Source organism: Pipistrellus hanaki (genome assembly GCF_964339955.1).
Source record: "Pipistrellus hanaki genome assembly, chromosome: 2".
NCBI lineage: Eukaryota > Metazoa > Chordata > Mammalia > Chiroptera > Vespertilionidae > Pipistrellus > Pipistrellus hanaki.
In genome coordinates this window covers 4,646,211-4,659,671 of record NC_140504.1, presented here as the reverse complement: position 1 = coordinate 4,659,671, position 13,461 = coordinate 4,646,211, and the positions used below count along the sequence as shown (strand labels likewise).

Sequence of the window (13,461 nt, the reverse complement as noted above, 5' to 3'; positions counted from 1 at the left end):
GGTACTCAGGCGTTGTTTTATAGGTGTGCGCATGTGCTTATCAAATATCGTTCCGAATACTTAGTAAGTGTGGTTTCCCTTTAACCCACACGGGGATAATACATTATTTTTAGAATCTTGGAATATGTAAGTAACTACTTGTCACTTACAGGCATTTTATTTATGTTTCTTTCCCCCTGATCTTTATTGTTGGATGTATTACAGATGTCCTCTTCGCCCCTATGGGCCCCTTCTAGCCCACCCCACCCAGGCCTTCACCACCCAGCTGTCTGTGACCATGGCCTAAAGGTCTCTGGTTGGTTGGTACCTTCCCACTCCCCCACCCTCCCCCACCTTCTCTTTGCGACTCCGTACTCTGCTCCTTGCGTCCATGTCTCTGGGTCTATTTGTTCTTCAATTTATTTTGTTCATTCGATTCCACATGAGTGAGATCCTGTGATGCTTGTCCTCTCTAACTGGCTTATCTCACTTGGCACGATGCTCTCCAGGCCCCTCCATGTGTCCCAAAGGGCAGAGACCCTTCTTTTACTGCTGCCTCGGGTTCCATGGGGTGAAAAGCGGTGGGACATTTACACCAAAGTATGCAAGTCTAGCTGAGCCCTGCACCGTGCCAGCCACAAAGCTTTCATCATGATGTCGAGTGTTGTCACAAAATACTGAAGGGTGGGGGCGAGACAATGGCATTTGTTTCTCACGGCGCTGGAGGTGGAAGCCAGGACCAAGGAGTCAGGGGTTCGGCTCCGGGAAGGTTCCTTTCTGGCCCGCAGAGGCCCCTTCCTCCGTGTCCTCCCTTTCTGCACTGTCAGTTTGAAAATGGAGATTGGCATCTCTTGATTTGATATAATCCTTTGTGGTTCTTGTTATACACAGTGGACATCTTTAGAATGGGTCAGAAAAAAAAAGTGGTGCCCATGAGTTAGATGTCTCTTTTATGACATTAGCTTTTTCCTTAGTACCATCATTTATGCTATTTTTTCCCCATGAAATACTGGTTATTTAAAAGGATAGTCTCTAATTAAAATTTAATGCCAAGCGATGAAAGAAATATGGCTTCAGTGCCAGACATTCATAAGGACTTCATTATATCCTTGCTCAAATGACAAGTTGAAGTTTGCTCAGCATGACATGAGAATAATTTATCAGAAGATATCAAAATGAGTAAAATGTATTGGAGAAAACCCTTTTGTACTCTCTCTCTCTCTCAAGAAGAGAGAAAATTATCTTAAAATACAAGGAATTTTTATTCATCCTTTATAAAAGGATATCCTACTTTTATTAAATCCATGTTGAACTAATGGAAGGAAAGAGCAAATTTACCATGTTGTATTCCATAAATTTCTAAGTGGCATAGGATGGTTCCACTATACACTATATCACTGTGAGAATTGCTTATATAAGCCAATAAAAAAAATGAACATGTTCTAAATTGATTTATAAACAACTACTAGGTGGGAAAATGTGGGAAGAAAATGTAGGACATTTAAAAACAAACAAACAAAAAAACACACGTGAGATCCACTTAACCTAGTGTTATGAATTCAAATAGTCATGCCTCAGTATATAACTTGCACTGGAATGCAGTCTAATAGATTTTGAAAAGATTGGACACATTTCTCAAAATATGAAGTTGACAATGTTTATCATTTTATCAAATATTTTCAAAGGACACAACCTGACTAATAAGTGGAGGATTGGGGGAGGGGGGAGGATTAAATAGTCTTTATTAGTTTTGCTATAAAGGTTTCAATAAAGTAATGATCATAAAAATCCTTCTGAAACGAAAAAGCACATGATCTGGTTTAGACAGGTAGAAAGAAATGTCAAGACATAGGTGGGAATGAATTGTGAATCAGTTCCCTAAACGTACTAAAGAGATGGCTGTCCTTCAGGCACAGATACAATGACCTTGACCTACCATGCTGAATAGCCAGGATTTCAGAATGCCCAGCCTCCCAAGACATCCCGCCCACCTTAAAGACTACTATGCAGTGCTCTAGGTACCTCTCATTTTTTTATACCTGTCATACTAGCCATTATTATTATGATCGGTTTATGCAGCCCTCATGTGTTTAGAGTTACCCATTCATACCTGTTTCTTGGTTCATCATTCCTTTTTGCATCCAATCCCATCCTTGGGTACCCGGGCCTTTCCTGAAGCCCAGCCTTCAGTTCCAGGGCCGAATCTATACTCCCAAGCTTATTTCTTCTCACTTCTGGGGAAATTCCAAATTGTCTTCTCCAGATATTGCTTATCTTTTTTTTTTCTACTTTCTCTTTCTGGAATTGTTATTATCCATATAGATCTTCATCCCTCCTCCAAGTCTCTTCATCTTTCTTTCATATTTGTGTTTCCTTTTTTTTCTTTAGGCAATATTCTGAGTAATTTATTTAGATTTATTTCACTGTACACTAATTTCCCCGACTGTGTCTCATCTAAATATTTATATCAAGAATTATAATTCTCATTTCTGGGTATTTCATTTCATTGTTTAGCTAATGTATCTGTCCTTTTGATATTTTTTTTCCTTTTCTTATTCTTGATCCAATTTTATATTTCTGCAACCATTTCAAAAAAATGTCTGAGTAATCTGTGTACAGTGATTCCACTTCTGAGGTCTCTGTTGTTTCTTCTGACTCTTATGGTGAATTGATCTCTAATGTGTGCAGTGGTTTGGGGTAATGAGCTCAGGATTGGAGGGAAGAGTTGGGTCTTGTTTGTAAACATCCCCAGTGGCTCAGTCCTCCAGGGAAGACTTGCCTTTGTTCCTGTCACATGTTCTTAGTAACTGGCTCACCATTTGTTAATTTCTTGTCCTGGAGATAGTGTGTAAACCCAAACCCCAAACCTGAGCAAGGCGAGTGCTATGGTTAGACGTGTTTCCTACCTGAAACCTAGGCAGAGTCAGCAAGGCTATTTGCTAAAAAGGCGTTTGTTTTTTTCAGTCCACTTAGCGAGGCTGCAGCTTTCTGCAGAAGTTTCCCCGACGTGCAGAGATGTCTGTTCTGTCCCTGTTGCTTCTTCGAAAGGCACGTGTCCCACAGCACCTATCGCATCCAGGAGAGCTTGCCCTAGGGTCCAATTCCCTCTTCATTTATAAGACCCCAAGGATTTCCCTTCCCTGAGAACTCTCTTATTCGTCTAAACAGATGTTTATTATGTTTATCCAGCACTCTACATTTCTTATGCCAAGAAGCATTTCATAATAATGAATTGTTTTATAACCGCAGAAATCTGAGTTGCTCCAATTCACATTTGACTTATTGGCCATATTAAAGTATTTGGGGGGGGGGGGGGAATGGGAAACTAAGATTCCAAATAACAAACCATATTTTCATGACAGGAAATGACCAAAAGTCAATCCAAGGAAGAATTTTATCTCAAAATTCTCAAAGATTCATTAGGTGATTATATAACAAATATGCAATTAAAACCAGTAAGAAGAATATAGATGACTGAAAATAATAATTGCTCAAACTTTACATTGAATAGGAATTTGGCAGGGTACCATTGAAAAATAGAATTTTGCTGGTCACTAGTTTCTAGTAGAGCCCCCGAAGGAGTAAACATAGACATGGATAATAGATGAATAAAACAAAAATCGCTTGTCTTTAATTCTTGGGAGTCCAAAATAAATTGCCCTCCGAGGAGAGCCACACCCAGGGCTCCTCCTCTGCTGCTAATCCCTGCTCCTGCACCCAGTCAGCACCCCACCCCCCAAACCTAGGCATTACCTCTGACCTTTGCCTCACTCCAGCATCCCGAAGGACTTTAATACGTGTCTGATTTTTAGAGGTATCTTGTTGCAGTTCCTTGAACATGCCTCCATGTTTCCCACCCTCCATAGAAACCCTTACTCTCATGCCCCATCTCAACTCTCCTCTTTACCAAGTTCAGCCTCCGCGTCTTAATTCTCTTAGAGCATTGATCATGGGGAATGACTGTTTTCTTTGTCTACCTACTGTTATTGTCTTCCTCCCAGACAAAAATATTTGCTCCTGGAGATCAGGGGGCAAACCATCTTGTCCATCCTGTCAATAAATAAATGCAATTCAACTTCTATCAACTTCTTTGGCTCTTTTTCATAAGCCCTCCAAATAATCTACTTAAAAATCAGATTCTATTTTTTTCTCCTAAGGATTTCTTCTTTTAAATAACTAGAAATCTAACTAGAGAAGAGATTAATGGCAGACTCGAATTTCTGCTCGAGAGTGAAGATCTGATCATTAACAGCCTAAACAGGGTAATTAGGTAGACAGTCGGAACGCAGTGCGCGGGCTTAAATTAGCAGTGTGTAATTGAGCCTCATTTAACTGCAGGAGAATTTCACTGAGAGAATTTTATTTACATAAGAAAAATGTCTCAGGGAGATTGCTTCGAGGGAAGCTAAACATATATATGCCAATTACTCTGTACTTATCAAAGCCAGCCCGGGATCGCTGGCTTTCTCCTCCTGCTCTGGGGTCAGGTCACCCTCTCTGGCCACGTGACATCTTCCAGGCAGCCACGGTCCGGGCTGGGCCTGCATGAGTCTTGGATACCTGACAAAAAATATAACAGGTCCCACCAAAATGATGCCCTATTCTGCTGAGCCCATTTTGGTGGAAAATTTAAAATACATATGTCAATAAGATCCAAACAAGTATTTATATATTTTTTATTGATTTTTTTTTACAGAGAGGAAGAGAGAGGGATAGAGAGTTAGAAACATTGATGAGAGAGAATCATCAATCAGCTGCCTCTTGCACACCCCCTACTGGGGATGTGCCCGCAACCAAGGTACATGCCCTTGACCGGAATCGAACCTGCGGCTCTATCCACTGAGCCAAACCAGTTTTGGCCAAACAAGTATTCATGCAGCACTCTGCAAGGGGAGAAGAAGAGGGGTGAGGCAGGCCAGAGGGGACCTCTTTGTCCCCACAGAGGCAGCTGTCTCTGGGGAAGGCAGGGCCAACACACAGAAGCCAACTGGATTGAATGGGATTCGGTGGGAAGGTGCATGTTCTCAGGGCAGCCCGGGAAGACCGGGGGATCATCCGTGGTGCATTAGGCTTTGGGGTCAGGTGCAGGAGGGAAGAATGACAAAGCCGGGGTAAATATTGGGAGGCCGCCTTTCCGCTTTTAAGCACGCCGCAGATGTGATCAGATTGGAAAGCAAGCAAAACAAAAGGCCATCCTGACACATTTACTCCCAATATAAATATTTTCCTAAATCCCCCACCTGCCCCCTACCGCGCTGCTCAAATGAGTTTGGTCTGTGCCTACGGCGTCCATATGCTCACCACCCACGGACACCTCCTTCAAAACACATTGCCGTTGCACGAGTGGCGCTAATAGAGCCCTTGGTGGGATATTCAAATCCACGGGCCAGAGGTAAACTCGAAGCTCCCTTCCCTTCCCCTCATCTCCTCAGAGGCAACTACAGCTCATATTCTGGTGGATATCTGCTGACATCTCTCTCTTCCTGTGCAGCACACGTTTCTAACCACACACGCATGCCCATGGCTTTGTCTACAGAGCATTGCATATTGTTCTGCAGTTACTTTATGTTATGTCTTAGAGACCTTCCCACAGAGTATGGGTGCATTTTCTTTACTGTCTTCAAAATGGCTGCATCGTGTGAGTGCACCCTACTTTATTTATTCATATATTCACACCTAGATTGGTGTTCAGGTGTGTTTACACTTTTTTTTAAACAATGCTGCAGTGCATTTCCTGTGCATACATTGATGTGTGCATATGTAAGAGTGTTTCTGTAGGATAGAATATGCAAGCAGATTGCCCGGCAAAGAATAAATAGCTTCATGAATGCTTGTAGGTGCTTATGTTCCCACCCTTGCCAAGACTATGTATTACCAAATACATATTTTAATTATTTTCTAATGTCCTGGATGAAACGAGCTTCTTGTTTAATCTGCATTGACTTGGCCAAGTTTAAACAAATTCTGTTCAGAAATCAAATGACATGTCATTCATTTCATTTGCGGAAGATGGACACCTTTGCAATATTGAGTCGTCTAATGCTGGAATTTGATGTGACTCTCCATCCGTCCCTGCCTTCCTTCTAGTGTGTCCTTTGACAAATATATATATTACATAGTGTCCTTTGAGTTCATTTTATGTATTACAAGTTATCTGTAGGTAGATAATTAATATGTTTATTGATCTAGCAAGTGGGTTATTTTATCATCATTATTTACTGCAGATTACAGCTTTCCTGGAGTGCAGGCACTTGCAAAGACATTCTTATTTAATATCACAACACATTTTAGTTCAGCTTGTCCCCTTCAAGGCTCGATCCTGTGGAAGCACTCACAAGTGCACACATCACTGTATGCGCAGGAAGGTAATATTGTCCATTGTGCAGAAGAGGAAACTGAGGCCCAGATGTCTCTGTGACCAAATTTCTGCTTTTTACAAGGAAAACCATCCCATTGGATTAGGGCCCGCCCTCCTCCAGTGGTCCTCATCTGAACAAATTTCATCTGCAATGACCCTGCTTCCCAACAAGGCCACGTTCGGAGGTGCCAAAGGTTGTTATTCAACTTAGGGATTTTGGAGGGGACCAAATTCAACCCAGAACACCAGGTTACACCTCTAATCTTAAGAACCCACTCCCTTCCCTCTCTGAGGTACACCTTTCCACGTCATTTTCTTTAAGCCGCCATTTATACCAGGTCTCTCAATTGCTCAAGAAATAGTGGGAGCTCCTTCATCTAATCGTGGCTTGACACCCACCCAGCCCATCACAGAGCAGACACACCTCAGAACCAAACTGTGAGCTCAATTCCATTCCAATTCACATTGGAATTAAGAGAACTCGATAACTTTCATGTTATCGCATGTTGTATGTTTATTTCCTATTTTCCCTTCTGTTTTAATTCACGCTAATTTGATTTTCAAGTGAAAAAAATGTGAACTATCCATTCAGAAGCTAATCTCATGTCCAGTGTTTTATGCCTGGAACTTAGATCCGAATCTCGTGCTCCTCTGATCTGAGAGGCTGTTAGGACACCTGCTCAGGAGAGGTGCAGCTGCATCGCACAGTATGGCTGTCAACTGGAGGTGACGGGCACAGCTGATCAAAGTTTCAGGGTGTCGCTCTACCATTTGGCGTCTTATTAGAAGAACCATTTGTTCTTTTAATTACTAGCAGCTCAATTCAGATTGCAAAAAGGTGGGGGGGGGGGACAAAACACACTAAGATATATTTCTGACTAAGTGAAAAATCAAATATGCTTTTAAAATCTTCCTGAAAAAAAAATATGATTGCCTCTATTGAAAATCAAACAGCCTGGCTGTGCAGGAAAAAGACAGAGAGGGAGTATAATGGCAGAATAATTAACACCAAAATTTTTAAATATGCTCATTTTTATATAAGAATATATTACTAGTATAGTTACTCTAAGAGGGGAAAATACTCTTTTTATGTATTATACATGAGGAAGATTCATGCTGAAACCTAAAAAGAGGTATTTTAGCTTGGTTTTTTTGTTTGTTTGTTTGTTTTGTTTTGTTTTTTACCCAGACTTAAGATGAGTCTTTTTTTTTTTTATAGGAGCAATGATAGATGTTTCATCCACTCTTTAACAAGTATTTTCAGATAGCCTAGCCACTTTTCTGTGGAATAGAGAAGAAAAATTGAGCAAGATACATCAAGTTCCTGATATTCTAGTCAGAGGAGAGGAAGGTGAAACCAGTCTCCCACACACACACAAGATAACTCCACATCGATGTATAAAATCCAGTGCTCTGAAAGTGAGTGGCCATGAATGTGGTCAGTGTGGGCTGACACTGCTGGAAAGTTGACCTAGAATTGAGGCCAGAATGGTGGGAAGGAGCCAGCCAGGTAGAGATGTGGGTCAGGGCCCTCCGGGTGAAGTGATTAAGGGGACAGTGTGGCCCGGGCCCAGTGGAAGAGGGAGAGGAGAGACCTTTTGGAGATGTAGTCCTCACTGAAAGCACTGTAGTTGACCATGAATGATTTGTAGCATCCCTCTGTTGACCCAAAATAATTTAAATGATTCATCGTGCTAAATGACCATGATGTTGAGTGGAGAATGGGCTGGGAGGATCAGGACAGGAAACAGGATGTGGGTGGATCCTTAGACCTGGGAGCAGCAGAGAGAAAGGGGAGTAGATGATCATGAGTATTTTAGGACAGTTGGACCTTCCACCGGATGAGATATGACAAGTGAGGAATGATTCATTTGGAAATCTTCAGATTATGTATCTGATGTTCGGATACTGACAAAGAGGTCAGGGAATTTTTTTATTATTACATATATTGGGATGACATTGATTAATAAGACTAAGTAGGTTTTAAATGTACATATTTCCCAAACCAATATACAGATCTTAATAAATCCCCAATCAAAATACCAGTAACGTTTTTAAAGAAAATAGAACAAAAAATCATCAGGAAAGATTCTGAATAGCCAAAGGAATCCTGAGAAAAAAGAATGAAGCTGGAAATATTACTCTCCCAGAATTCAGCTTAACTATAGAGCAGTGATCATCAAAACAGAATGGTATTGTCACACAGACACACAGACCAATGGAACAGAAATACACCCACATGTATAAGGGCAAATAATTTTTAACCAAGGAGACAAAAATATGCAATGGAGAAAAGAAAGTCTCTTCAATAAATGGTGCTGGGAAAATTGGAAAGCCACATGCAAACGAATGAAACTAGACTACGGTTTGTCCCCATGTACAAAAATTAATTCCAAATGGATCAAAGACCTAAAAATATAAGATCTGAAACAACTTATTACATAGAAGAAAGCAGGAACTAAACTTATGGACTTTGGTCTCAGAGAAGATTTGATGAATTTGACCCCAAAAGCAAGGGGAGTAAAGGCAACATAAATGAAAGAAACTATATTAAACTTAAGAGCTTCTTTCACACAGCAATAACAAAAACAACAACAATAAAACAAACAAAAACAACAAACAACAACAAAGCAAACAACAACAACAAACTGCCAACAAAACAAAAAGGTAACCAACCTAATGGGAGTAGGTATTTGCAAACAACAGCTCTGATAAGGGGTTCATATCCAAAATATATAAACAGCTCACACAACTCAACACCTGGTAATATTCTTATTCAAAGAATGGGATAATGCTTATGGAGGAGGCCCCCGAGTGTCTGTGGTCCCCTACTGCAGAAAGGATTTAACACGTGTACGCAGCCCCTCATGGTAGAAAGTTCTGTCTGAGCCACATTCTCCACCACTCAGTGCCACAACTGCCAGAAGAATTCGGCTGTAGACTTTCCTACAGCCCCAGGGTTCCCACCACATTCCTAACTGTGTAAATGCCCCATTTCCATTGGTAGCTTTATGTCTCTAGACTGGCTGAACTGGAGGGTTTATTTTAGTGGCTGTAACATACAAGCTCATGCCAACTAACGCTGAAGAACCACTTCAGCACTTACAACCCATTTACTCTCTTTTTTTTTCAGTCTTCTGTCACATAAATTTATTTATTTATTTATAAATTTTACTTTGTTGTTTAAAGTATTACATACAGTAGTATGTGTATGTATGTGTATATATATATATATATATATATATATATATATATATATATATATATTGTATATATATATTGTATATCCCTTTTCCCCCCAATTACTCTTAGTTAGCCAAAGTTCTAACAGCGTTGGCAGGTCTGGTGTCTACCTCTCAGTGGAAAAATATCCCTGGGTGAGGATTAACAAAATGAGAAAAAGTGGCTATTACAGAGCAGAGTGAGTGATTAAATGTGCCTAGAGAATAGAGCCCCCTGGGGGAACAGAGGGGGGACTCAATGGGTGCCTGCCCCTCTGTCCCTGGCCCTCCCAGCACTCCTGAGCCACTGGGCACAGTGCTTCCACCTACACCTGCCAGGCTGACGGCTTGTCAGTTCTCATCACAATCCTCCATATCAGAAAGGAGGCATAAATTGCATGCCTAATATTTGCATCCTCTTTTCTGTCTGTCACTCTGTACTGTAAAGGAACTAGTTGTTAAAGCATTATGTAAGTATGCAAAATATATTGAAAGAGAAAGAAACGTTTCAATTATACACAACATATGCTGGTAAGAAATGCTTGATGTGTGATGACATATGACAAGTGGTAAAAGGTATTTTTAGTTACCTCCGTTCAGGAGAGGATAAAGCAAAAATATCTCGAAGATGCAGCATTAGCTTTTCCAGCTATTCCATTAGTTAGTTGTATTTATAGCATGTTTTAAAATAAGCTACTACATGGAATTGTTTTAAAAGTGAATTTATGATTTAAAAATACTTGATACATTGTTTAATTTGTATTCTTTGAAAAAGGCTTATGCCAGATCAGTATTTGTCTTTACCTTTTTTTTTCTTTTCCACTGATCTTTTGAACTGCTCTTATCTTACACTAGAGGCCTGGTGCATGAATTCATGCACAGGTGGGGTCTGGCCAGCCCACCTTGATTGGGGCCAATTGGGGGCAGAACGGTCAGGGGGAGGGGCCATGGGCAATTGGTGGCCTGGCCCCGCCCCCTGGTCAAACTCCCAGTCAAGGGGACAATTTGCATATTACCCTTTCGTTATATAGGATAAGAAAGCATAAGCCCTTTTTATTTTATTTGAGCAACTGATCTATGAATAAAGTGTAGAACTTACAAAAAATAACCAAGAACTGTAGGAATTGTGTTCACAGTGTAAATATTTGAGACCTAAAATCAATGAAATCAAAATCCCTGGAAAATTCTGATTAAAATAAACCAAAGGATGTTTCAAATGAACCTAAGGAAAACAAAACAATAAAAATTAATTCGGGAAATGTTAGTCTTTTCCCAAACAGACAAAAAAAAAATCATTCTCTTTGAGATAAAATTGCATTAGATGCAGAAATACTCGATAGAAGAACCCAACAGTGGCAGAAAGCTTACCGAGTCACCCACCATGTCGGTGCAACAACTCACTTTGGGGTTTATTCTTTTGCCTTTGTCTGGTTTATCATCAAATTGAGCAGTCAATATTAGTTACATTATCAAAAGAAAAAAATCATCATCATCCTTCTTAAAGCAACACTGACATTTATCTCTTAACGTTAGCCATTTCTGTCCAGCTAGCCTTGCACAGGCGGGAATTGCTACCGAACTGAATGCGTTTGTTGGTCTGCACACATGAAAGCCCGATCAGTCCTGAACAGGTGTTGTCAGCCATAAAAGGAAAGGTTAGGTTTTAAAGAAATGGCTCCACGCCCAGAGTCACAGGTGACCTCACAGACCCGGCTCACTGAGGAGGGGCCATCTCGGGGAAAGGTCATTAGTCGCGTGGCTAGGGAGTCAGGCATGGTTAGGGTCTCGATCGGTGCTAGGCTGGAGGGTGGTGGTCATTGCATCTGGTCCCGATGTCAGCCAGGGGGTCATTCTGTCTGGTGTCACATGGATTTGGTTGGTGGGATCAGTTCGCTTTCCTGGGTCCAGAGCTCAAACACAATCTAAGCCTGGATGTTATCTGTCTCTGTGGCTGCTGGCCCCAGGCTTTGGTCCTAAGCTTATGGGATGCAGACCACTGATGGTCCTGGGGGTTTAATGATCCAGGGAGTGCATGTGCCAGGGGCTCCCAAGCTGGAAGAGGCCAGTTTGAATCAAAGGAAAGAAGGAGAAAGGGTCAGAGGAAAGAAGATGAGGTTCCATGTGGTTACAAAATCAGGGGTCACATGGAGACACCGTGTCCCATGCTGACATGAAGGAGGAATGTCTGCATGTGGCTTTTTCTCCATGAGGTGAAAACAGTTATTGCCAATCGATTCAGTAATGATTAAGAAATAGTATGAAACCTATTTAATTTTATTAACCAATGTTACCCCAATAAATTCAACAAAATTCTTTAAAAAGAAATAGCAAAGCCCTGGTCAGTTTGGCTCAGTGGATAGAGTGTCGGCCTGAGGACTGAAGGGTCCCAGGTTTGATTCCAGTCAAGGACATGTAACTTGGTTGTGGGCACATCCCCAGTAGGGGGCGAACAGGAGGCAGCTGATCCATGTTTCTCATCAATGTTTCTAACTCTTTCTCCCTCTCCCTTCCTTCCTGTACAAAATCAATATATATATATATATATATATATATATATATATATATATATATATATATATTATTGTTTTTGTACAGAGAGGAAGGGAGAGATATAGAGAGCTAGAAACATCGATGAGAGAGAGTCATCGATCAGCTGCCTCTTGCACACCCCCCACTGGGGATATGCCCGCAACCAAGGTACATGCCCTTGACCGGAATTGAACCCGGGTCCCTTCAGTCCCCAAGCCGACGCTCTATCCATTGAGCCAAACTGGTTTCGGCTATTTTTTTTTTTAAAGAAATAGCAAAGTGCTTTACAACACAGACGATAAGAGAACTGATTATTGTCTTATAGCATAAGGTTATCATTATGCGGAAATCAGATAGTCGTTCCTGGGAAGTTTGTAGATATATATTTTCAAATATATTTTTATTGATTTCAGAGAGGAAGGGAGAGGGAGAGAGAGAGAAACATCAATGATGAGAGAGAATCATTGATTGACTGCTTTCTGCACAAGCCCACAATCTGAGCACGTGCCCTGATCAGGAATCAAACCCTGACCACCTGGTTCATTGGTGGACTCTCAACTTCTGAGCCACACCAATTGGACTGTAGAATATTTTATTGCTTTGTTTTTGTACGTGAAATACTTCAAACAGAGGCAAAAGTTTATACTTATATGAGGTAAAAATTTATAAAAGCAAGTTAGTACTCCCTTCATCTGTCACATGAGAAGAGAAAAATGATGATGAAAGGAAATCTGCTACATTTGTCACCTACCAATTTTACGCCGACTCTGTTGCTACAGTATAAATACACTGCCTAGCGTTAAAAAATAATTTATGACATTAAATTTTCTAAGTAGATACTCATGGTGTAACATACTAAGAACTGCTAATGTAAGCTATTGAACATTTAACATGGCTTGGACCCTGAAATTAACATGCGCACCTGGGATCAGCCTGTGCTTGAGGTTTCTTCGCGGGAAAACAATCATTCATCCGCTGACTGTGTTTGCAACTCTCTTTCAGGATCTAGATTTCTCATCACATCCACGGGAGCCTTGTATATTAAAGATGTACAGAACGAAGACGGATTGTATAACTACCGCTGCATCACGCGCCACAGGTACACGGGGGAGACCCGGCAGAGCAACAGCGCCCGGCTGTTTGTCTCAGGTAAAGGCTCAGCGCCCCCTGTTTCTGCTCCCCCTTTGCTGGTGTCCCAAGATGGCGCCACCCACCTGGCGAAATTCATGACTAAAATCAAGCCTTCAGGCTTTTCCAAAAAAATATGTTATCAACTTAAGGTCTGTTTCCTTAAAAAAAGAAAGAAAAAAAAAATCAACACCAATGCAATGCAGTATCAATAGAGATAGTCCAATGAAGTCATTTCAAATTTTG

General features: G+C 41.0%; 1 protein-coding gene across 1 annotated transcript in view; it reads left to right on the top strand.

Moving 5' to 3' along the window:
• DSCAM (DS cell adhesion molecule) overlaps nt 1–13,461 on the top strand; it is a 392,588-nt gene that overhangs the window by 217,476 nt on the left and 161,651 nt on the right. The window contains exon 4 of the mRNA XM_084873582.1: nt 13,090–13,236. Within this exon, the coding sequence (XP_084729708.1) occupies nt 13,090–13,236 (147 nt within the window). The remainder of the gene's footprint in view (nt 1–13,089; nt 13,237–13,461) is intronic.